Here is a 24,474-nt window from a genome sequence, read left to right as displayed (position 1 = left end):
TGGACAGCAAGCAACATGCAGAAGAATGAAATTGGACCACTTTCTTACAACACACACAAAAATAAATTCATAATGGATGAAAGACTTAAATGTGAGACACGGAACCATAAAAATCGTAGAGGAGAACACAGGCAACAACCTCTTCAAACTTGGCTATGGAAACTTCTTGCTAGACACATCTTCAGAGATAAGAGAAGTAAAAGCAAAAATGAACTATTGGGACTTCATCAAAATAAAAAGCTCTGCACAGTGAAGAAAACAATCAATAAAATTAAAAGACAGCCTTCAGAATGGGAGATGATATTTGCAAATGGCATGGTTGATAAAGGGTTAATATCCAAAATATAAAAATAACTTCTCAAATTCAACACTCCAAAAACAAATGAACCAGTGAAGAAATGGGCAGAAGACATGAACAGACATTTTTCCAAAGAAGACATTCAGACAGCCAACAGACACATGAAAAGATGCTCAGCATCATTCATTATTAGGGAAATACAAATCAAAACTACAATGATATATCACCTCACACCAGTCAGAATGGCTAAAATTAGCAACATAGGAAACAACAGGTGTTGGCAAGGATATGAAAAAAAGGGAACCCTTTTACACTGTTGGTGGGAAATGCAAACTGGTGCAGTCACTCTGTAAAACAATATGGAGGTTCCTCCAAAAGTTAAAAATGAAACTACCCTATAACCCAGCAACTGCACTACTAGGTATTTACCCAAAGGATACAACAATGTAGATTCAAAGGGGTACATGCATCCTGATGTTATGGCAGCATTATCAACAATAGCCATATTATGGAAAGAGCACAAATGTCCATTGACTGATGAATGGGTAAAGAAGATGTGGTATATATACACAATGGAATATTACTTACCCATCAAAATAATGAAATCTTGCCATTTGCAACATTGTGGATCTAGCTATAGTGTATTATGCTAAGCAAAATTAAGTCAGTCAGAGAAAAACAAATACCATGTAATTTCACTAATATCTTGAATTTAAGAAACAAAACAGATGAACATATGGGAAGGAATTTTTTTTTGAAAAAAAGGGAGAGGGATGCACCCCATAAGAGACTCTTAACTACAGAGAACAAACTGAAGGCTGAGGAGAGGGATGGGAGGAGGGTGGCCTAAATGGGTGATGGGTAATAAGGAGGGCATTTGTTATGATGAGCACTGGGTGTTGTATGTAAGTGATGAATCACTGAATTCTAATCCTGAAACCAATATTACACTATATGTTAATTAACTAGAATTTAAATAAAATTTGAAAAGAAAAAGTCTGTTTCTTGTTTTGCTCTCTTTTTTGTGTGTCTTGTTTCTTAAATTATACATATGAGTAAAATTATATGGTATTTGTCTTCCTCTGACAGACTTATTTCACTTAGCATTATACTCTCCAGCTCCATCCATATTGCAATTGGCAAAATTACGCACACACACATATATATATACCATTTCTTTCACATATATAGTATATATATATATAAATTCCATATATATTCTATTTTATATATTTTTTTATATTTATTATACATATAATTTATATATTATATATATATGTACCATTTCTTCTTTATCTATCAATGGACACTTGATATGTATATATATATATACATATATATGTATATACACACATACTATTTCTTCTTTATCTATTTATCTATCAATGGACACTTGGGCTGCTTCCATAATTTGCCTATTGTAAATAATGTTGAAGTAAACATAGGTGTGAATATATTCTTTAAAATTAGTGTTTTTGTATTCTTTGGGTAAATATTTAATAGTTCACTTGCTGGATCATAGGGTAGTTCCATTTTTAACTTTTTGAGGAATCTCCATACTGCTTTCCAGAGTGGCTGCACCAGTTTGCATTCCCATCAACAGTACAGGAAGGTTCCCCTTTCCCTGCATCTCTGTTGTTTCCTGTGTTGTTCAATGTATCCATTCTGACAAGTGTGAGGTGATAACACATTGTGGTTTTGATTTTTATTTCTTTGATGATGAGTGATATTGAGCATCTTTTCATGTGTCTATTGGCCATCTGATTGTCTTCTTTGGAAAAATTTTTTATTCATGTCTTCTGCCCATTTCTTCACAAGATTATTTGTTTTTGGAGTGTTGAGTTTGAGAAGTTATTTCTATATTTTGGATACTAACCCTTTATCAGATGTATCATTTGCAAATATCTTCTCCCATTCTGAAGGCTACCTTTTAGCTTTATTGATTGTTTTCTTCACTGTGCAGAAGCTTTTCATTTTGATGAAGTCCCAATAGTTCATTTTTGCTTTTACTTCCCTTGTCTCTGAAGATGTGTCTAGTAAGAAGTTGTTATGACTGAGGTCAAAAGAGGTTGCTGTCTGTGTTCCTCTCTAGGATTATTATGGTTCTGTGTCTCACATTTAAGTCTTTTATCCATTATGAATTTATTTTTGTGTATGTTGTAAGAAAGTGACCCAATTTCATTCTTTTGCATGAAGCTGTACCGTTTTCCCAGCATCATTCATTGAAGAGACTTTCTTTTTCCTATTGCATATTATTGCCTCTTCTGCCGAAGATTAATTGACCATAATCATGGATTTGTTTCTGAGCTTTCTATCTTGTTCTATTGATCTATTTTTGTGCCAATACTATACTGTTTCCATTGCTAGAACTTTGTAGTAGAACTTGAAATCTCAAGTGTCATACCTCCAGCTTTGTTTTTCTTTTTCAAGATTGTTTTGGTTATTTGGGTTCTTTTGTGGTTCCATCCAAATTTTAAGATTATTTATTCTATTTATATGAAAATTACTGTTGGTATTTTAATAGGGATTGATTTAAATCTGTAGATTGCTTTGGATATTATGGACATTTTCACAGTATTTGTTCTTCCATTCCATGAGCATAGAATATCTTTCTATTTGTTTGTGTTGACTTCAGTTTCTTTCATCAGTGTTTTATAGTTTTCAGAGTATAGGTCTTTCATCTCTTTGGTTAAGTTTATTGTTAGGTATTTTATTCTCTTTGGTACAGTTGTAAAGGGGATTGATTTCTTAATTTCTTTCTGTTGCTTTATTATTAGTGTATAAAAATGCCACAGATTTCTGTACCTTCACTTTGTATTCTCCAGCCTTACTGAATTTATTTATCAATTCTAGTAGTTTTTTGGTGGTCTCCTTAAGGTTTTCTACATAGAGTATCATGTCATCTGCAAATGGTGAAAAGTTTTCCTTCTAACCTTGCCAATTAGGTTGTCTTTTATTCCTTTTCTGTCTGATTGCTGGGATGAGAACTTCCAGTACTATGTTGAATAAACGTTGTGAAACTCCATATTCAACTCTTTTTCCTGAGGTTAGGGGGAAAAACTCTCAGTTTTTCACCATGGAGTACAATGTTAGCTGTAGGTTTTTCATATGTGGCCTTTATTATGTTGAGGTATGTTCCCTCTAAACCTACTTTGTTGCATGTTTTTATCATGAATGGGTGTTGTACTTTATTAAATGGTTTTTTTTTTTTTGCATTTATTGAAATGATCCTAAGGATTTTATCCTTTCTCTTGCTGATGTGATGTATCATTTTTATTTATTTGTGAATACTGTACCACCCTTGCATCCCAGGAACAAACTCCACTTGATTGTGGTGAATAATTTTTTAAATATATTGTTGGATTTGGTTTGTTGATATTTTTTTTTAATTAATTAATTTATTTTTGAGAGAGAGAGAGCACAAGTGCAGAAGGGGCAGAGAGAGAGGGAGAGACATAATCCCAAGCAGGCTCTATGCTGTTAACATGAGTCTTGACTCACACTCAATTTCATGAACCATGAAATCATGACCTGAGCTGAAATCAAGAGTCAGATGCTTAACCGACTGAGCCACGCAGGCACTCCTGGTTTGCTGATATTTTGTTGAGGATTTTTGCATTTATGTTCATCAGAGATATTAGCCTGTAGTTCTCTTTTGTTTGCAGTCCTTTATCTGGTTTTTGTGTCAGGTTAATGCTGGCCTCATAGAATGAATTTAGAAGATTTCCTTCCTCTTCTATTTTTTTGAATAGTTTGTGAAGAACAGGTATTCCATTTTCCTTTAATGTTTGGTAGAATTCACCTGTGAAGCCATCTCATCCTGAACTTTTGTTTGTTGGGAGTTTTTGGTTATTGATTCAATTTCATTGCTGGTAATCAGTCTGTTCAGATTTTCTTTTTCTTCCTGATTCAGCTTTGGAATATTATATGTTTCTGGGAATTTATTCATTTCTTCTAGGTTGTCCAATATTTTGGCATATAATTTGTCATAATAGTCTTTTATAATGCTTTGTGTATCTGTGGTGTCAGCTGTTATTTCTCCTCTTTCATTTCTAATTTTACTAAGTCCTCTCTCACTTTTTCTCTCTCTCTCTCTTTTTTTTTTTTTTTTTGATGATTCTAGCTAAAGGTTTATCAATTTCTTTGATCTTTTCAAAAAACCAGCTCCTGGTTTCATTGTTCTTTTTTATTGCTTTTTAAATTTTTGTTTCATTTATTTTTGCTCTAATCTTCATTATTTCCTTCCTTCTGCTAGTTTTTTGTTTTGTTTATTCTTAACTCTTCTAGCTCCTTTAGATGTAAGATTAGTTGTTTATTCAATATTTTTTCTTCCTTCTTGAAGTAGTCCTGTATTGCTATAAACTTCCCTCTTAGAACTTTTACTGCATCCCAAAGATTTGTACCACTGTGTTTTTCTTTTCACTTGTTTCTTTGTACTTTTTTTTAATTTCCTCTTTGATTTCTTGTTTGATGCATTCAATGTTTAGTAGCATGTTATTTAACCTCCATGTATTTGTGCTCTTTCCAGATTTTTTCTTGTGGTTGATTTCTGGTTTCATAATGTTGTAGTCACAAAAGATATATAGAATGATTTTATTTTTTAAAAATTTATTGAGACTTGTTTTGTAGCCTAATATGTGATCTATTCTGGAGAATGTTCCATATGCACTTAGAAATAATGCATATTCTGGTGTTTTAGGATGAGCTGAAATGTAAACTTTTAAGAAGAAAAAAATAATTATTGAGGTAATATGGCTGTATATATTTACTCTATTTCTATTTAAAAGTGGAAAATGTCTAAAATATATGATTACCTGCTCTTTAGTTTCTATACTCTGCCCAATTATATCTATTATAATCTTTACAAAACATACCACAATACTCATGATAACTGTGAGACAAGCAGAAAAAAAAATAATTATTCTAAATATATCCCCTTTACTATGGGGAAAATATTTTTAAAAATATAAATGAAATGTTTATTCTAAGAAGATAAAAAGATTACTTTAATAACCAGGTATATTCATTTATCTCAGTGTCCAGCTTTTTCCCTGCTCTGAGCTCTACATGCTCTTAACCTCAGCATACACATACAAACACACAAACATGATGCATATAAATTCATTTAATGAGTTCCTTTCTAATATTATTAAAAACTAAGACGATGTTCCAGGAGAATAATGACATTATGTTACTTTTTTGCTTTAGATTACAGTTGGCCCTTGGTTCTTAGCCTGTCTAGGAAGACTGTTGTTGCTACTTACTGAGAAATTAGGTGCATTTTTTCTCCATTGATGCTTATCTCTGTACCTTGTTTTGTTCTACATATATCTAGAAAATGCGAAATAGAAAGAAAACTTGTTCTGACAGCATTTATATGTTTATCTCACTATAATTGGCAGAGCTAGGTTGCGCTCTAACTGGGTTCATGAAACAAAGGAAAAACATAGAATTTATATTACTATAAAAATTATTTGCTCTGTGGCATCCTGTATCAGTAAGAAAAATAAGTATTCTTGATTTAAAGTTTGATGCAAAATTTCAAGGTCAATCAACATAAGTGCTATCAAGAGGCATTTCCATTTGAAAGGATCCATCTATGACAGTGGAGAACAAAATCTTATAATTTTTCCCCATTTATTCACATTATTGTATATAACACTTACATGAAACACAATCAAACGAAGGATTAAATTCTATTACCTCTCACCTATAAGGATGCATCCTTTGTATGGTCATTTATGTTGTTCTCTTGGACACACCTACTCAAAAACTATGACCAATATTAAACCTACAAAAATATCTGGATTATTCACACACCGAGACTGAGACTAACTGATGAAAAATAAAATGTTTCCTATTTGAAGCCACTGAGTTAAGTCCATTCAGCAAACTGATTTTATAAGCACAAAGAAGGAGGAAACAAAGAAAAGGATTGAAAACACTTCAAATTATACTTTCCTCTATCAAACTTACCATGACTGAAAATAAACTAACATATATTATTCAAGGGAATAGATATTCATATATAATATTCTGGGCAGTAGCAATTGGGCAGTTTTATAATATTTATCAAGAAGGACAAAAGCGTTTAAATCCTTCTCACCTAGTAAATGCACAAGAACTTGTATTTGAAATTGTTTATCAAGGTATTAGTTATAATTGGAGAAAATGGCAAACATATAAATTTAAAGCATAGAAGAAAGATTGGTCACATAAATTGGTAGACATATTCACAACAGAATATTTCATCATCTTCAAAAAGTATGTTTCTAGGAATGTTTAACGATATGAGAAAATGTTTACAGTATAATGCTAAGTAGAAAAGTACAACACAGAACAATATATTTAATTTTAATGATATGCATGTGTGTTGCATGTTTGTGCCTGTGTGTATGTGTCTGTATGCATGTACCTAGAGTACAACATTAAGTGAATGATAGAAAATACTCCACTATGTTTATAGTGCTTTATATCTGGATAAGAATGTGGTGAATTTTCTTTTATTACACTTTTCTATATTTTCTAAGTTCTTAATAATAAATATGTATCACTTTTATATTCTGGAGAAAATAAATGAGATTTTAAGTAGCAATATTTTGATTGAACTGAACTATGTGCCCACCATGTCTAAACAACTCTTCTCTCATTATTCTTATTTTTTTCTCTGCCAGTACAATAATGTTCATTAGAAAAGTATCCTTCAGATGTATTTCACATGATCTGGTGGTTAATAGCGTACTTTCATGTCATAGACTCCAGATCTAGAGTTCTTTCTTGTCCAGCAAGAGAGCGGATGCAGGGTTGAAATGTGAGAGAGGCTAATGTCCAGGAAGAGACAAGAGCCCTGAGTATGGGTGCTTGCTCCATTCTTATTATGATCAGAAGGCTTACAAGTGTGATGGACATGCACAAAGAGAAAATGAAACCATGAACATTAACTCATGGGCATGGAGGAAAGGGGGTTTTGAAGATACGTGGTGTTAGGGATTTGGGTCAATACAAAACAAAAGTCTGGAGCTCGGTGGAAGGTTGTTTACAGCAGATGTAAGGCACCACCTCTGTTTACCTAAACTAGCCTAGGAGACATGAAAGACAGAGCATGCTACCTCAGGGTCAACAAGGCACCTTTCCTTTGCTAGTTAACTCCCCTCTGGGCAACTTCTCCCTGCTGTGGTCTATAGCCCTGTTTACCTGTTTACCTATTTTGGTCCTTCCTTCCTGTGAAAGCAGCTTTGTGCTATTGTACTAAATTGGGGCCATTTCCTCCCTGAATACCTAATCTTGTCTATGTCATTTTTGATGCTTTCATCCTGAGGCTTTTCTATTCTATGTCTTTGTCCTATACTGGGGACTTTGCCCTGTTTACCTAATCTTATTTACCCAAACTTGGGTGTGTTCATCCTGTGGCTTTCTAATTCTTTATACTTTGTTAGCCCATCAGTGCAGTGCAATTCCCAAGCTTATTCTCCACACTTTCAAGGTAACATAATTTCTATTTTTATTCTCTTTCAAGTGTTCTTTAATTTACTTCCATTATCAGTTTAGGATGTACATATTGACATATAGTGCTATCTCTTTTCTATTAGAACTGTTCCTTCTAAACAAGATATGCCCATCATTTTTGCATGATAACTACCATATCCATTTTTCAAGACACTTCTGAAATCTTTATTTAAGTCTTTGGGTTAAATTTTTATGTTAGAGTAGTTTATTATAGTCACTATGTGTATTCATGAAAAACACTGACAGTCATTTCTTTTCCAGGATGTTTATTTCTGAGAATGAGGAGGTAACCTATCCATTTTGTTCTTTCTGCTATGTCACACATAGCAGAGTGTCTAATTTTATACTTTTGTTGGGCAATTTTGTCTGTAACTGAAACTGAAGTTTTAAATTTACTTCAAACAGTTGGTGAATTTAAGGCAAAACAAAAGTTCCATCTTTGCCTGTCTTCATTAATCTGTACAAAAGAGAATTTCACATTGCATGTCTATCTTGGATTAGGAGAACAACATCAAAAACAAAGGACAGAGCTTATAGTCTAATTAAGAACTCACACTACCATGGAGTGCCTGGGTGGCTCAATTGGTTAAACGTCTGACTCTTGATTTCAGCTCAGATCAAGCCCCGCATTGAGCTCCATGCTACCAGTGCAGAGCCTGCTTGAGATTTTCCCTCTCTCTCTCTCTCTCTGTACCTCCCTGGCTCATAGGTGAGTGCACTCTCTCTCCCTTAAGATAAATAAATAAACTTAAAAAAAATAAAAAGAAGGAACTCACACTACTTCAGGACACTGACAAGAAAACAATTGTAAATAAGTCTTTGCCATATTGGGCCCTGAGTTTTATAGACGCTGGTTAAGGGCCACCTAACTTTTGAATGGAAGCTGATAAAGAGGGTTGAGTTAGTTTGTTAGGGCTGCTATAACAAAGACCACCAACTAGATAGCTCAGACACTAGAAATTCTTTGTCTCATAATTCTGAAGGCTAGAAATCCTAAATCAAAGCATTGTTAGTATTGATTCCTTTGGAAGACTGTGACGGATGGATCTGTTCCAGAACTGTCTCCTTGGCTTATAGATGGATGTCTTCTCCACGTCTTTTCACATCTTCTCTCTGTGCGCATCTCTCTTTACATGTCTTCTTTTCTTTTTTTAATGTTTATTTTTGAGAGAGAGAGAGAGAGCGAGAGAGCGAGCATGAGTTGGGTAGGGACAGAGAGAGGGAGAGGCAGAATCCGAAGCAGTCTCCAGGCTCTGAGCTGTCAGTACAGAGCCTGACAGGGCCCAAACTCATGAACTATGAGATCATGACCTGAGCCACTTAACTGACTGAGCCACCCAAGCACCCCCAACATGTCTTCTTTTTATAAGAATGCCATTTATATTAGAGTGGGGTCCCATCCTACTCTGTTATGACCCCATATGAGCTAGTTACACCTGCAACAACCCTATTTTCAAATTCTGAGATACGGTAAGTTAGAACTTCAACACATGAATTTTAGGAGGCTATAATTCAACTATAACAGGGATAGTAGAGGAAATTTTTCTACAAGGATAATCCCTGAGTCTAGTTAAAAACAGTAAGGAAGAGTATTCCAAAAGAGATGATCAAGAAAGATAGTTCAGGAGAACAAGAAATACAAAGGCACAAAAGCATGGAATACAAGGCAAAAGTGTGGTTTGCTAGGGAGACTGTAGTCTTGGCAGAGGCTTATATTCTGCGCTTCGAAAAATAGGGTTGATAGTGAAGGTAGCAGGGAGCTGTGAAGAATTTTACATGTGTTTAGATTTGAATTTTAGAAATGTTTACTCTGGTAGCACTGTGATCTTTGTGAGGTACACTCTGTCCACCAAAAGGACCCCATTATTTAGGTGTGCTCTTTTCATCCCAAGAGCTCTCCTACCTTTTTAAAGCTTTTTCCAATCCTCTTTGCAAAATGGTTTTTCCTGGTTTCATTCTCTTAATTCTTTCAAATTCTGTTGCCTTTTACCATTTCCTAAGCACTTTAATTCAGTAAGAATTTAAGCAAACAACAAAAATTCTATATGTAGCATTTGTTACTTACAAAATGAATAAAGATAAGCATTTAAATACTGAAGATGCTTTAATTTGTTATGTGAAATTGTACTTTTACTCATATCAGACACTAACAATGAAAACCATCTCAGAATTATTACAAAGTAGTTCCTTTTAAAATGAGTCCTTTTAAAGTTGAGCCTGGGTGGTTCAATCAGTTAAGCATCTGACTCAATTTCAGCTTAGGTCATGATCTCATAGTTTGTGATTTTGAGCCCCGCATCAGTCTCTGCGTTGATACCACAGGTCCTGCTTGGGACTCTCTGTCTCCCTCTCTCTGCCCCTCCCCCATTCATTCATTCTCTCTCTCTCTCCCCCCCCCCCCTCAAAATAAGTAAATAAACATTTTTAAAATATGAGCCTCTGATTCTGCCATGGTAACTTTTATGAACATTTCATTTAACAATTATTAAATCTCTAAGTGTATTATGACATGCCTTTAACTTCCTAGCAGAAAGCTTCTTAAATTAATTTTTCTTTTATTTTAACTCTTTTTTCAGCCTGAAGGTGACATCAAGTAGGCTTATATGTTTCATAATCTCTTAAAATCTTTCCAATTATAAAGTAGCTGCCTAGATTTATACCCAAAGCAACTTAATTGATTAAAAGACCATCACTACAAGCTCTGTTTATTTAGTTGTTTCAAAATGGCAACATTTGCTCTAACCTAAAGGCACAAGTACCACCATCATCAGCATTAATTAAAATATTAATAAACATAGACAGTTTTAGAAGTTATCTATAGTTATGATTGAAGAATGAATATAAAGCAGCATGAAATACCATTTAAAAATCCTTTGTTCAATCTGCTTATGTCAGATTGAAAGCATAGGATTTAAAAATCCTTTGTTCAGTCTGCTTATGTCAGATTGAAAGCATAGGTCTTTTATCATGTCTTGTGAAAGGCACTATATTGACATTGTGTCAACATCACAAAAGGCAAGGAATCCCTGAGATGAGAGAACTACATGGAAAATACTTTCTTAATAGCTTCTACTAAAGCTCCTACTCAAGAAAGTATGAAATGTTTCACATAAAAGGACTTTTTACAAAAATAAATATTGATCATCATATAACTATATTTTCATTAAATAAAATATTTGACCAGGACACCTGGGTGGCTTAGTCTGTTCAGTATCCAACTCTTGAATTTGGCTAGTCATGATCTCCAAATTTCTTTCATGGGTTCAAGCCTTGCACTGGGCTCCATGCTGACAGTGCAGAGTCTGCTTAGAATTCCCTCTCCCTCTCTCTTTGCTCCTTCCCTGCTCATGCTCACTGTAAATAAATAAATAAATCTAAAATAAAATAAAATATTTGATTAAACTACATCTAAATATACTATACATATCTCTAGCTCTTCAATAAATCCTGCTGAATAACTGATCTTTTCCTAGTAACTCAGCCATCATTAAGAACATAAACCATTGTCTTATACCACAGTATAAAAATATCTCAGGAGATAGCAGAGTATAAAACCATCATCTGAGTAGCTTATTCAAGGATGAGATAAGTGATTAGGCTAAACTTCCAAGCAAACTTAAGTTTCTAGTAATTAAATAGCTTACATCTGACTACTTCCAGGCTACTACCTTATTCTGTATCTCTGTCTAAACAAGCCTTCAGAAACTATTTCAGAAACATTATTTTAGGTTTTCACCTTATTAAAGTTAGATCCTTGAAAGTGTCCTAGTGGTTTGTAATTGGTTTCTTCGTGCTACTCTTGGCTGAGGTTCACAACTTGCCTGAGAGCAATATTCTTCAAAAAATATAACTGTAACAGTTTTTTTTAAAAGAATTAGAACTTTTTCCTGAACTTGAGCTATTTTTAATCTAATCTTGAATTTTGTTCTCTACTGTCTTCTATAGCTATATTTTCACCTTTAAGTAAATCAGCAGATAAAAATTCTAAGACAGGATGTATGGACAGAAAAAGAAGTATTAAAATATTGTTATTAATCTATGTGGTACAATAAGGAGAAATTTTGAGTAAGTATATGCCATTACTTATTACAAATCTTCTCTCAAGAGATTTTTTTTCCAGATTGATTCTATAATCCTTAGGTTGATGTTCTTTAGGGTAGTTAGTGTTATGATGACAATATAAATGATGAGGAGTAGGAAGACAAGGAAAGCAGCATTAGTGATAGTCTAGAATATTTAGACAAGACTTTGTAAAGAAGAATTTAAGCTTCCATAAGTGATCCAGACTCAAGTGGATTTTTTCTAACAGCACATACTGTGACCAGTAGGTGAGAAAATAAGTAGAGTGAAAAAAAAAATATTCCATTTATTATTCCAAGAAGTTCCATTCCACAGAGTTTTGTAACATCTGGTACTGTGATGTTTTAAGACCTGCAAACCAATTATAATAGCCAACAAAAGAAATCACTCAATATGATTTATAAATATTTAAGGGTTTTATCATAGATTGGTTGGATGAGTATAGAAGAAGAAAATGAATAAGAGACATTAGGTATTAGGAGTGGTGCAAGCTAGAGCATAGAACTGGAAAAATATGTTCCTAGAAGTAAAATGGATGAAAAATTAGGTTGAAGATAGCTTGAATGCCAAGCTAAAGAAATTTGTAGACTAGCCTTTCCTAAAATGTGTGCTTCAGAACACTAATTCTTTTCAAAAATATTTATTTATGTATTTATTTATTTATTCATTTATTTATTTAATGGTTTATTTTTTTTTAAGTTTATTTATTTTGAGAGACAGAGAGAGCAGAGGAGGGTCAGAGAGAGAGGGAGAGAGAGAATCCCAGGCAGGCTCCATGCTGTCAGCGTGAAGCCCGAGGCTGGGCTCAAACTCAGAAACCATGAGATCATGACCTGAGCCAAAACCAAGACTTAGACGCTTAACCGACTGAGCCACCCAAGTGTCCCAATTTATTTTTGAGAGAGAAAGAGAGAGAGCGAGAGGGACAGCAAGCACTTGTGCACAAGGGCGGGGAGGGGCAAGAGCACACCTGAAATCATGAACCTTGAGATCAACCTGAGCTGAAATCAAGAGTCAAACACTTAACTGACTGAGCCATACAGACACACCCAGAATACTAATCCCTAATTAGTGTGATGAACTTAAAGTTTTTAGCTTTTAAGTTTTTTTGTAAGTGCCTTGGGCAACACTGCTTTGAATAAAGATAAGCATATTTCTTTATCACAAGACCTCTCTGAGCCCTTAATATGCTAATGTACACTGCTTATTTCTTGGAGGAGAATATAACCCAGGAACATGGGCTGGGACATATTACTGTTAAAAATGTAGACTCAGTGAAGCTTCTAGAACAGGGGAATGGACATCATTTTAGAAAACTAATCAAGATATTTAATGTACGTGTCCATATATAAAATGATAACGCATTAATATTTTCTTTTATAGTAATTGTCATAATGTGCAATTATAGATTTATTTGAAAAACTCTTTATTTAATATTCATCTCCCTCACAGTCCAGTGAATTCATTAGAGCAGTGACCAGAGTTATTTTACTCACTGGGTTTTCCTAGCATATAAACCCGTATCTAGCACATAGTAGACATTTAATAAATATTTGTTGAATAAGTGATTGTAGAGGAAAGATATCCGGAAATAGTATACTTTTATTCAGTAGTACTTTCAGCAATACTACTAGGAGATGGCAAGCATCTGAACTAGATTGAGTGCATGGTAAATAAATGAAGGGGAAGATGTAAAATGTTTAATACAGAAGAAAAAAAAGGAGCAATAAAAGATAATGCCAAGGTACAGACTTGAGAGAATGAAAACACAATCAAAACAAGAAATCAAGAAAGAGAGCACAGTGTCTGGTACAGAGTAGGAGCTTAGTAAATATTTCCAAATTTTGCATTACACAAGTTGAGTTTTAATTAAAGAGTGAGTGGTAGCTCATTAAGCAGTTAGAAACTAAATCGGGGATAATGGTTTATATTAGAAATCATTCATAGAAACTCTTTGAAGTCTCTTTGAAGTCAGTAGATGAAAATTCCTGGGAAGCCTGTGCAGAGAGAGACAGAGCATTGCCGTTCTTAAAATAAGTAACTTGTCTAAAAGCAGAACTTAGAAATATTTTTAATATGCTCCTTCTCAGTACCAGGCACCATGCTTTCCTTCTTGATTTCTTGTTTTGATTGCTGGCATGATAGCATCAGCATTAAAAGCCACAAGGAGGTTTGTCCTAATAACAATTCATTGATCTTCATGAAGATAAACTGGTTTCCTTATGTTGATAGCAAATCAAACCATGTATAACAGTTGCAGGCTTGCAGATATTATAATGATGAAATGAAAACAAACCCATGAAATCTGAGTATTTTTTTAAATATAATTATTTCAACAGTCAAAAAACAAAGAAAGAAGCCTCAGATGTTCCACTTGGAGTCCCAGAATCACCGTGTATCTTGTCTGGATAAGGGGGTTTCAGAGACATACTTAAGGTTAGGTAATGGCTTTAAAGATGTTTCTTGAAGTAGGGCATGGAGAGAGTTTGGCAGGTTTCCATATCCCTGTGGCATACTTAGTAAAGCAAAGAGTTTCTCAGTGAATAAATTAGAAACATTTGTCATTTGAAAAATGTAAGACTGTGCCAGCTAATGAGGACAGCCAGAGTATTTATCACAAATCTTAGAAAGTTTGAACTTTCCTTTGTCCTTTTATCTTTCCAGGTATGGAATATTAGATAAGGATAACAGGGACAAACACGGGCCTTAAAGCCTAGGGAATGCAACGGTATAAGTCCAGGTGTTTTGATACACATATTCTTATTGTTTGAGTCAACTACCACAGGTATAATTCTCAAGTGGTTGAAATTATCTTTCATTTAATCAATAGAGAAGGATTTGAAGAAAGTAGCAAGATAAGTCTTTTTGTTACTTCACCTGTATTAGTCCAGGTTAGCAAGCCCTGCTGTATAAATGCATTTGACTTTGGGAGAGTGCTTGAAAGGGAGACTATTGATTGCACAGTGGTATGGAAGAAGAAAAATCTTCTTTAGCAATTCATATATATATATATGTATACATATATGCATATATATATATATATATATATACATATATATATATATGATTGAGTTTTAAATCCCTTTGAAAAAACAAAAAATCTAAGAATTGCTTTTTTTGGATATGTGCTAAGGATCTATGCAAAGGAAGTCAGACTGCTTCTGAGTTAAAGTACAAATATTGGATGTGGAGCTTCTGTGGTATACTGGGCACTGGTTGTGTTTCAGAGAAAAGCAAATATGTGCTTCTGTATATCATGTATGTAACATGTATGTGCTTTCTTGTGTTTTGTGCTCTTCTCAATTCTTGAAACACTTTCTCCATTCTAACTTACTACATTCCCCTTCCTTTGACATTCAAAAAAGTCTTTAATACTGATTGCTAGTTAGGAGAACAATGTTATTTGTACCTATGTAACAATGATATTGTACCTATGAAATATCCTATGTGTAAATCACTGTCAAGTGTGTGTGTGTGTGTGTGTGTGTGTGTGAAAGAGAGAGATAGAATTACTGGTAAATTAATGTCTTAGTAAATTCTTATATGTTAATCTATATACATGACTGCTAATGTAATACATAGTCTGCTAAAGGAAAAAAAAATCAATGGCTTTAGAGTAAGGAGATATGAGATCTAATTTCAGGTATACTAATTATTTTGTGTGTGATATATACATCACAGACTCACTAACTTCAGTTTGTGATTAAAGTATGGAAAATAAGGGGTGCCTGGGTGGCTCAGTTGGTTAAGCGTCCGACTTCAGCTAAGGTCATGATCTCACAGTTTGTGGGTTCAAGCCCTGAATCGGGTTCTGTCCTGACAGCTCAGAGCCTGGGGCCTGCTTTGGATTCTGTCTCCCTCTCTCTCTGCCCCTTCCTCACTCGCACTGTGTGTGTGTGTGTCTCTCTCTTTTGACAATAAATAAACATTACAAATAAAATAAGGAAAATAACATATGAATACTTATTTCTTGTGAAAAAAACCAAGGTGATAAATTGTAAACTGGTTTGGAAATTTCAAAAACCTGTACAAATAAAAGTCATATAATCATGTTTAGCCCCCAATTTTCATTTAATAGTTAATATTTAAAAAAAATTTTTTAAGGTTTATTTATTTTTGAGAGAGAGAGACAGAGCATGAACCGGGGAGGGGCAGAGAAAGAGAGAGAGAGACACACACACACAGAATCTGAAACAGGCTTCAGCCTTTGAGCTGTCAGCACAGAGCCCAATGCAGGGCTTGAACCCACAAACTGTTAGATCGTGACCTGAGCTGAAGTTGGATGCTTAACTTACTGCGCCACCCAGGTGCCCCATAATAGTAATATTTTTAAAGTACTCTGAACCAGATACTAGACAAGTTACTGGAAATATATTTTGTTGAACAGACTAAACATGGTACCTCTCTTCACAGAGCTTTTAATCTAGTGAACAGGATCAATATTGATTAAATTATTAAAGTGTGAGAAAAGGGAATTGCAGCATATAGTTGGAACATATTCTTAGAAGTCATAGCCTACCTTGATGAATAGAGAGAGGCTATTTTCCCTTAATATTATTTTTTTTAAAGGCGAGGGAAATTGTCCTATATAGAGACAGCCTTATTTCTGAAGGCCCTAGCTAAAAAAAAAAAAAAAAAAATTAGTCTTAGTAATGTGAAAGAAATAGTGAATGCAAAGAGCTCAGAAAACAATCAAAGAAGTGGAACCCGGCCAGGCTGCAAGGGGGCTAGGTTTGAGTGTGGAAGATAGGAGTTAGACCTATAGGACTATATTATTCTTAACAGGCCAGTAAAAATTTTTGACTTTGCCTAGAGGGCAGAGAGGACTCAGTGAAGTATTTGCAACAAGAAGGTGATATAATATTTGTTTTATAAAGGTCACTCCTGCTGTACTGTGGAGGGAGAACAATAGAAAGAGACAAGTATACATGTAAGAGATAATAGTCTGAGCTAGGTTGCTGGGCACCAGAAGTGAAGAAAAATAGGCTTCATTGAAGAAATATGTAGGCTATTTAATCATTACTACTTGGTGATTGTTAGATGTGGAGTGTAGGTACTAGAGGAGTCAAGAACAATGCCAAGGTTTCTATCTTGCAACACTGGGTGAATCGTATTGCTGCTCACAGAGACAGAGAACACAGGAGGGGGAAGAGATTTAGGCAGAACAGTAACTGCTAGCACTTAGTGAATGCTTAAAATCTGAAGACACAATTCTAAGTGCTTTGTATGCACTCTGTTATTTGATGAGGGACTAAACATAGGGATAAAATAATGTGCCTCGTCACACAGCTAGGGAGTTTTGGCTCCAACGTCCAAGCTCTTGACTGTGATGATGGGCTCTATACCTTTCAAGAGCATCATGTCAATTTTGAACATGTTATGTTTGAGATACCCCTAAAATATAAAGTGGAAATGATGAGGGAAATAAGTCTGAATAGATATAAAAAGAAATTTCACAGCCACCTATTGTCAAAGTTAAATGAAGTCAGAGTTGAGAAAGGTGAATGAGATTGTAAAGGGAGAAATCTCTTTACAGTTAGAAGGGTACCAAGCCTGAGGACGTGGGGGCATATCTAATATTATAAATCTCAGGGTTTGTTAGAGAGGATGGCACCTTCTCAAAAGACTTAAACGGAAGAACCGAAGTGGAAGGATAAATGTCAGAAGAGAATGATGTCAAGGGAGCCAAAGGAAGAGAGCATTCCCAAAAGAAGGATGTAGTTCCCTGCCCAGTGCTCCTAATAGGTTAGATAAAAAAGGAAAAAAAAGTATGAAAAGGATTAAAATAAAACTTTATTTTAAACATGGAAGTTAATCCCTCACCATCCTTATTTATCTAGTCTTACAACCCAAATTATTCCATTAAACTAAAAGAAAATTTAAAATACATATACTCACAAGGGCAGAGAAAATAGAAGAGAAGGTATCAGGAAATACAAAATTTCAACAAATTTTGAGATAAAAGTGAAAGAAGATGTAGTTAATATCATCTACATACAAAATACACTAGCTACAATATAAAGTACCAACAAAGGGATATGAAAACTGATTTACTGCATAGACCTCCTTAGAGTCTGGGAGATAGCAAATACCAGGCAAGGAACTGAAGATACTTAGTACTGAAAATAGGAAAATTGACTGAACTACTCTCTATTTAAAGCTACATCACTATGTCCCAGACAGAAGACCAGAATATTCTTTGGCTTACTGCCAGATCATCCTGCAGTGAAACCTATCCTGCATACCAAACTTCCAATTAACTTCTTAGAGCTTCACTCTTCGATACTAAAGGACAGTCACGAATCACCAGATATTTATAGAAAACCCCTATTACAAAAGACACAGATCAAAAGAAACAAACAGAAAAATAGAACTCAGAAATAACATAAGAAGCAGGGGACAAAGACAAAAAGTCTGTAGTTAATATCTTCTGAAAGAAATGAAAACAATATTGCACCCTGAAATACAAACAGGATACTATGTAAAAATAGCATTCAGGAAGCAACAAATAACTTTTGACAGTAAAACTATGCCATCAGATAAAAGATCATTTAGAAGATAAAGTTGAGAAAAATCTCTCAGAAAATAGAATAATAAGACAAAGACAAAGAAATTACAAAAGAAAAAAAAATAAATAATTGAATTACAGGATAAATCTAGGAGATAGGTCTTACATCCAGCTGATCAAGATTGAAGAAAAAGAGAAAATAAAAACAAAGAAGATGATAAAATTAACAATTAAATAATAATAGAAAATTTAACAGAATTAAAAGATAAGTGCTTCCAAAGTGAAAGGGTCTGTCAAGTACCCAGTACAGTGGATTAAAAAACACATCAAAGCACATTATCATGAAATTTCAAAACACTAAGGATAAGATAGAAATCCTAAAATGTTCTCATGGAAGAGAAAGGTGGGTATAAAACAGGATTTTGAATAGTAATGGAACTGGATTTTTGGGCAACAACTTTAAAAGCTGTAAAATAAAAAAGATGTCTTCAAATTTATGAAGGAAAATTACTTCTGACCTGTAAATATATATCCTGTCAAACTTTCAATTGTTTTTGGTGAAGTTAAACCATTTTCAGACATGCAAAGCTCTCAAAAATGTATCTACCTGAGATCCTTTCTCAGAAAGTTACTAGACGTTATGTTCTGCTTTGGAAGTTATATTCCAATAAATCCAGAAAGAAAAAAAGAAACAGGATTCAGAAAATAGAAGACATAACATGAGAAAGAAATGGAAAATTCACAGAATGATAGTGAAGAGACATTTCAGGAAAATATATATATCAGATCTAGAAAAAAACAGACATTCAAGATAGGAACAAGAAAATACAAACAAACATAAAAATAAACAAGAGGATTATTTCAGAGGAAAAAATGACAGATTACACTTATTTGACTATACTAAGTGGAGATAGTCAGAAAATCGAATTAATAAAAGGTACACAGAAAAATCAAGCAAAGGAAAAAATAAGGAAATTAAAAAAAATTAAATTGTGATTGAATTACAATAGTGTATAGTCATAATAAGATAAATCCTACTGATTTGAAACAAAATTTCTGTATTTTTGCTTGGTTAGAATAAAAGTGTGTTGGAATTTATTAGAAGAAAGTTAAACCAGCACATTACATGTTCGAAACCTGCAAGGGGTGGCTGAGTGGCTCAGTCAGTTAAGGGTCTGACTCTTGATTTCAGCTCAGGTCATGATCTCATGGTTTGTGGGATTGAGCCCCACATCAGGCTCAGCACTGAGAATATGGAGTCTGCTTGGATTCTCTCTCTGCCCTTCCCCTAGTCACTGCTCAGGCTCTCTCACTCTCTCACTCTCTCTCAAAATAAATAAACATTAAAAAAAAAAACAGTATTGAAAAATAAAGGAGGAAAACTATAATCAAGTTATTTAGAAATTTAGAATGTAGAAAAGCTAAAAAATTGAAAGTTATTAGATATAGGGAGTATAAATCAGGAATGGAAGCAGTTATGATTAAGAAATAGTCCAGGTAATGAGATACCAAAGTCATCAAAGGGTGAAGAGGAGTGTTCAAGAGATGGTAAATGAATGGCATGAGGAACAGAGGAAGGATGTTACTGCTAGGTAATAAGACTATCAAAGGAACAGGGGTTTTATAGGATGTGAGAAAAGTAATCATTTTTAGAGAACAAGGGGGAAAGCAATTCCACTTTCCAGCCCTGAAGTATTTAAGGCATGAGAATGTCAGCATGCTCTACTTTTAAAGGCTTCAAGTGAACCAAGTTTTAGTTGAGACTGAGAGAGCATTCAGTGAAGAGGACAAGGCTCAATGAAGTTTTTGATCATGATATAAAGCACATTCTCCATGTGCACAGGGAATAGAGAAGAGAGAAATTGGGCCAGGGGAAAACTTCGGTACATTGTGGGGATGAGAGAAGGGATACAGAGGATGACCAACAGAGACTCCATTTTGGGGAAGGGAAAGGGAAAGAAGTCTTAGTGAACTGAGTTCCTAAAGTCTTGGTGGACAGTGGATCCTCTGACAAAATGGTTTAGGTTCAGGCCTGAATATTCTTTTTCCTCTTGGTTTATAATAAAAAATTTGCCATGGCAACAGCAGACAAGTATCAAGACATAGTCACATGGTTCAACACAATAGGGTGAGTGCAAGTCACTGGACAACACAGGCAGGGACAATTGATTCCACATTCATCTGTGGGTCAGAGAGGCAGACAAGGGCATATATATACCCTGAGTTAGCTCTATGACAGTACAGCTGGGTGGTTGGTGTGAGTACTAGTGACTCAAATTAAAAATCTGGGAATCTTTCAAGTCCTCTCCATCCCTCCCTCCACAGTCTCCCCTTCCATCTCTCATTTAATGTATCACCAACACATTGGATTCTGTTTCCAAAATGTCTTCCTAATCCGTCACTTCTCTCTATCCTTGCTTTCATTCTCATAGTCTAAGCCATCATCACTTACCTTTATAACTGTAATAACTTCAACAAACATTTACTAGGTGCCTAATATGTGTCAGATATTTACTAGATGCATTTACTGGCTGCTTAATATGTGCTAAAGCCCAGGTAGAGACATGGAAGGCACCAACTGACAATCAGGGATTTCAAGTGTCAAGTAAAATAACAGTTACAAAACTTTCTGATTCAGGTTCCTAGAAATGTAAGATGTAGGAGTTCAAGAGATAGAAAGTAATGAAGAAGAAAGGTCATTTTTTACTAAAAGGCAACCAACAGAATGGGAAAAGATATTTGCAAATGACATATCGGACAAAGGACTAGTATCCAAAATCTATAAAGAGCTCACCAAACTCCACACCCGAAAAACAAATAATCCAGTGAAGAAATGGGCAGAAAGCATGAATAGACACTTCTCTAAAGAAGACATCCAGATGGCCAACAGGCACATGAAAAGATGCTCAACGTCGCTCCTCATCAGGGAAATAAAAATCAAAACCACACTCAGATATCACCTCGCGCCAGTCAGAGTGGCCAAAATGAACAAATCAGGAGACTATAGATGCTGGAGAGGATGTGGAGAAATGGGAACCCTCTTGCACTGTTGGTGGGAATGCAAATTGGTGCAGCCACTCTGGAAAACAGTGTGGAGGTTCCTCAAAAAATTAAAAATAGACCTACCCTATGACCCAGCTATAGCACTGCTAGGAATTTACCCAAGGGATACAGGAGTACTGATGCATAGGGGCACTTGTACCCCAATGTTTATAGCAGCACTCTCAACAATAGTCAAATTATGGAAAGAGCCTAAATGTCCATCAACTGATGAATGGATAAAGAAATTGTGGTTTATATACACAATGGAGTACTACGTGGCAATGAGAAAGAATGAAATATGGCCCTTTGTAGCAACGTGGATGGAACTGGAGAGTGTGATGCTAAGTGAAATAAGCCATACAGAGAAAGACAGATACCATATGGTTTCACTCTTATGTGGATCCTGAGAAACTTAACAGAAACCCATGGGGGAGGGGAAGGAAAAAAAAAAAAGAGGTTAGAGTGGGAGAGAGCCAAAGCATAAGAGACTCTTAAAACCTGAGAACAAACTGAGGGTTGATGGGGGGTGGGAGGGAGGGGAGGGTGGGTGATGGGTAGTGAGGAGGGCACCTTTTGGGATGAGCACTGGGTGTTGTATGGAAACCAATTTGACAATAAATTTCATATATTGGGAAAAAAAAGAAAGGTCATTTTTTTTTAATGTTTGTAGTTGGCCTTCTACACAATACCAAAGGCAGATAACCATCTGTAAATTCTAACTCATAAACCTGTCCCCTAAATTTCATTTCATTAATTTCATAAGTTAAAACTTGGGCTGAATGTCCAACATCTCCTAAATGTTTTCTACTCATTTTCCTCCAAATAGGATTTAACGTGAGCAATTTAAAAAGCAAAATTCTGGGGCACCTGGGTGATTGTTGGCTAAGTGTCCAACTTTGGCTCAGGTCATGATCTCACAGTTCGTGAGTTTGAGCCCCACATTGGACTCTGTGCCCACAGGGCAGAGTCTGCTTGGGATTCTCTCTCTCCCTCTCTCTCTCTGCCTCTTTCTCTGTCTCTCAAAATAAATAAATAAACTTAAATAAATAAAAAGCAAAATTCTATATTGTTTTTATAAACTATCACTACTTTCTAGCAATAAACTTATGCTGGTAAGTCAAATAAATGAACCAAAATTTGCATGTTTCAAGTTAATGTTCATTTAGTATTACTCTGCAGCTGGCAAACTGTACTGTGTCTGTGAATTCAAAGATGAGTAAGACAAGAACTTCTCCTCAGAGAACTCACCTAGTGGGGAAATAGAACATGTAATTGGGAAGAAATATGATTAGTGCTCTGAGAACTCAGAGGAAGACTGTAATCATTCTTCCTGGAGAGACACTCACAGAGATAGTGACCTTTTAGTCAGAATGAGAAGTGCTTCAAGCAAGTTATCCATAGCTGATGGTGGTTGGGCGGGAGGGAGGGGGGTCCTAAATATATTCATTTATTCATTCATGAATTCATTTGTTTATTCTACATTTATTATCGAATAAATTCATCTACCATATGTCAAGCATCAAGACAAATACAAAACAAATAAAACACTGTTCTACTCTCAAGAGACTTACATTCTAGAAGAATGACATGAAAGTTAATAAATTTGATAAAGTGTTATAATGGCATGTTATAAATGGCACAGGCCTGTGCAAGATTTTATGCCATTTGGCCAGTTTAATCTAGACAAAGATGTTACAGGAATTCCTGCCATGATTGTAACCTGTTTTCTCCCAGTGAAATCGTAGGATTCATAAAGCTAGGTTCTCATTCTGAAGCAAATAACCAATCTAACTCTAATCTGTAGTTCCAGTACAATAGAAGCTTCATGAAAACAGGGACTTTGTTCAATTTATCACTCTATCCCACTAACTAACTACATCAATGCCTGGAACATAGTGGTTATTTAATAAATGTATGTTCACTAATGGAATGAATTTGTGGGTAAAAAAGAGGTTATCATAAACCTTAGGAATGAAACTTGAATATTTTGGTGGAAATGGAAAAAATATAGTTTTTTTCAACAAATTACAGATGTTTGTGTTCTATAGTGTAATATGCATAAAATTAAAAAATACAGATTCGTGTGTCAAATGAGAATGTAAGTATGGTGATTGCATTGCACAGAGTCAGGATTGTGTTCTGACTAGATTCTGCCATTCCAAAGCTGTGTGATGATGGGAAATCTCTTAACTTCTGTGAATTCCATCTCTTTGTCGTTAAATGGGAATAAAACCTATAGCTTACATACCATACAGGGCTGTTCAAGTGTTAATAATATAATGCGCACTTTCTATATAAATTTAAAAGCATCACATAATTATGAAATTTATACTAAAAGTAAATTTCTAAGGCTTTAAATATTACAGGAATTCCCTTCAAAGGTAGAAAACTAAGCAGATTGTTTTTCTCTTTTTCTCTAGTGCAGTGCCTGGAGATGACCACCAAACGGAAAATCATCGGCCGACTGGTGCCGTGCCGATGTTTCCGAGGTGAAGAAGAAATCATCTCAGTTTTAGACTACTCCCACTGCAGCCTTCAGCAGGTGCCAAAGGAGGTCTTTAACTTTGAGCGGACATTAGAGGAGCTTTATCTAGATGCCAATCAAATTGAAGAACTACCTAAGGTAATTTTTGACAAAACCTAAAGTATATATACTGTAAATGAGTATTTCATAATTTCAAAGACTTCACTAATGATGTTAGCTATAGCCTTCTATCTGGAAAATTGACAAATTGTTCAAACTGATATAACTTTCCCCAATATTCTTTTTACCTTTTAATACCACTCCATTTGTCATTTCACGTGATATGCTTATAACCAATTGAACTCCATGGAAATCATCATTTTATGAATTATGCATTTAGATCAATATTGGTGCATTGAGATCAATAATTAGGTTTGGAAAAGAAAGGAAAAACATGACACTCCATTCTAGAACTATAATTTATATGTTGTATATTAAGGTAACATTGTTTTAAAACTTTGAATTGTATGTTCTAAGTCTAGGAAATACTTTTACACACACACACACACACACACA

General features: G+C 34.7%; 1 protein-coding gene across 12 annotated transcripts in view; it reads left to right on the top strand.

The window, feature by feature from the left end:
• LRRC7 (leucine rich repeat containing 7) overlaps positions 1 to 24,474 on the top strand; it is a 553,063-nt gene that overhangs the window by 172,388 nt on the left and 356,201 nt on the right. For all 12 annotated transcript variants that reach the window (XR_008419194.1, XR_008419193.1, XM_019448906.2 and 9 more), the window contains one exon: positions 23,855 to 24,057. Coding sequence is in view for 10 of the 12 variants with exons in the window: in XM_019448906.2 (XP_019304451.1) it covers positions 23,855 to 24,057 (203 nt within the window). In the remaining 2 variants the exon portion in view is untranslated. The remainder of the gene's footprint in view (positions 1 to 23,854; positions 24,058 to 24,474) is intronic.

Source organism: Panthera pardus, unplaced genomic scaffold (genome assembly GCF_024362965.1).
Source record: "Panthera pardus isolate Hobbes unplaced genomic scaffold, ASM2436296v1 HiC_scaffold_11, whole genome shotgun sequence".
NCBI lineage: Eukaryota > Metazoa > Chordata > Mammalia > Carnivora > Felidae > Panthera > Panthera pardus.
Note: the sequence above shows the minus strand (reverse complement) of the source record. Positions and strands in the feature narration are given on the sequence as shown.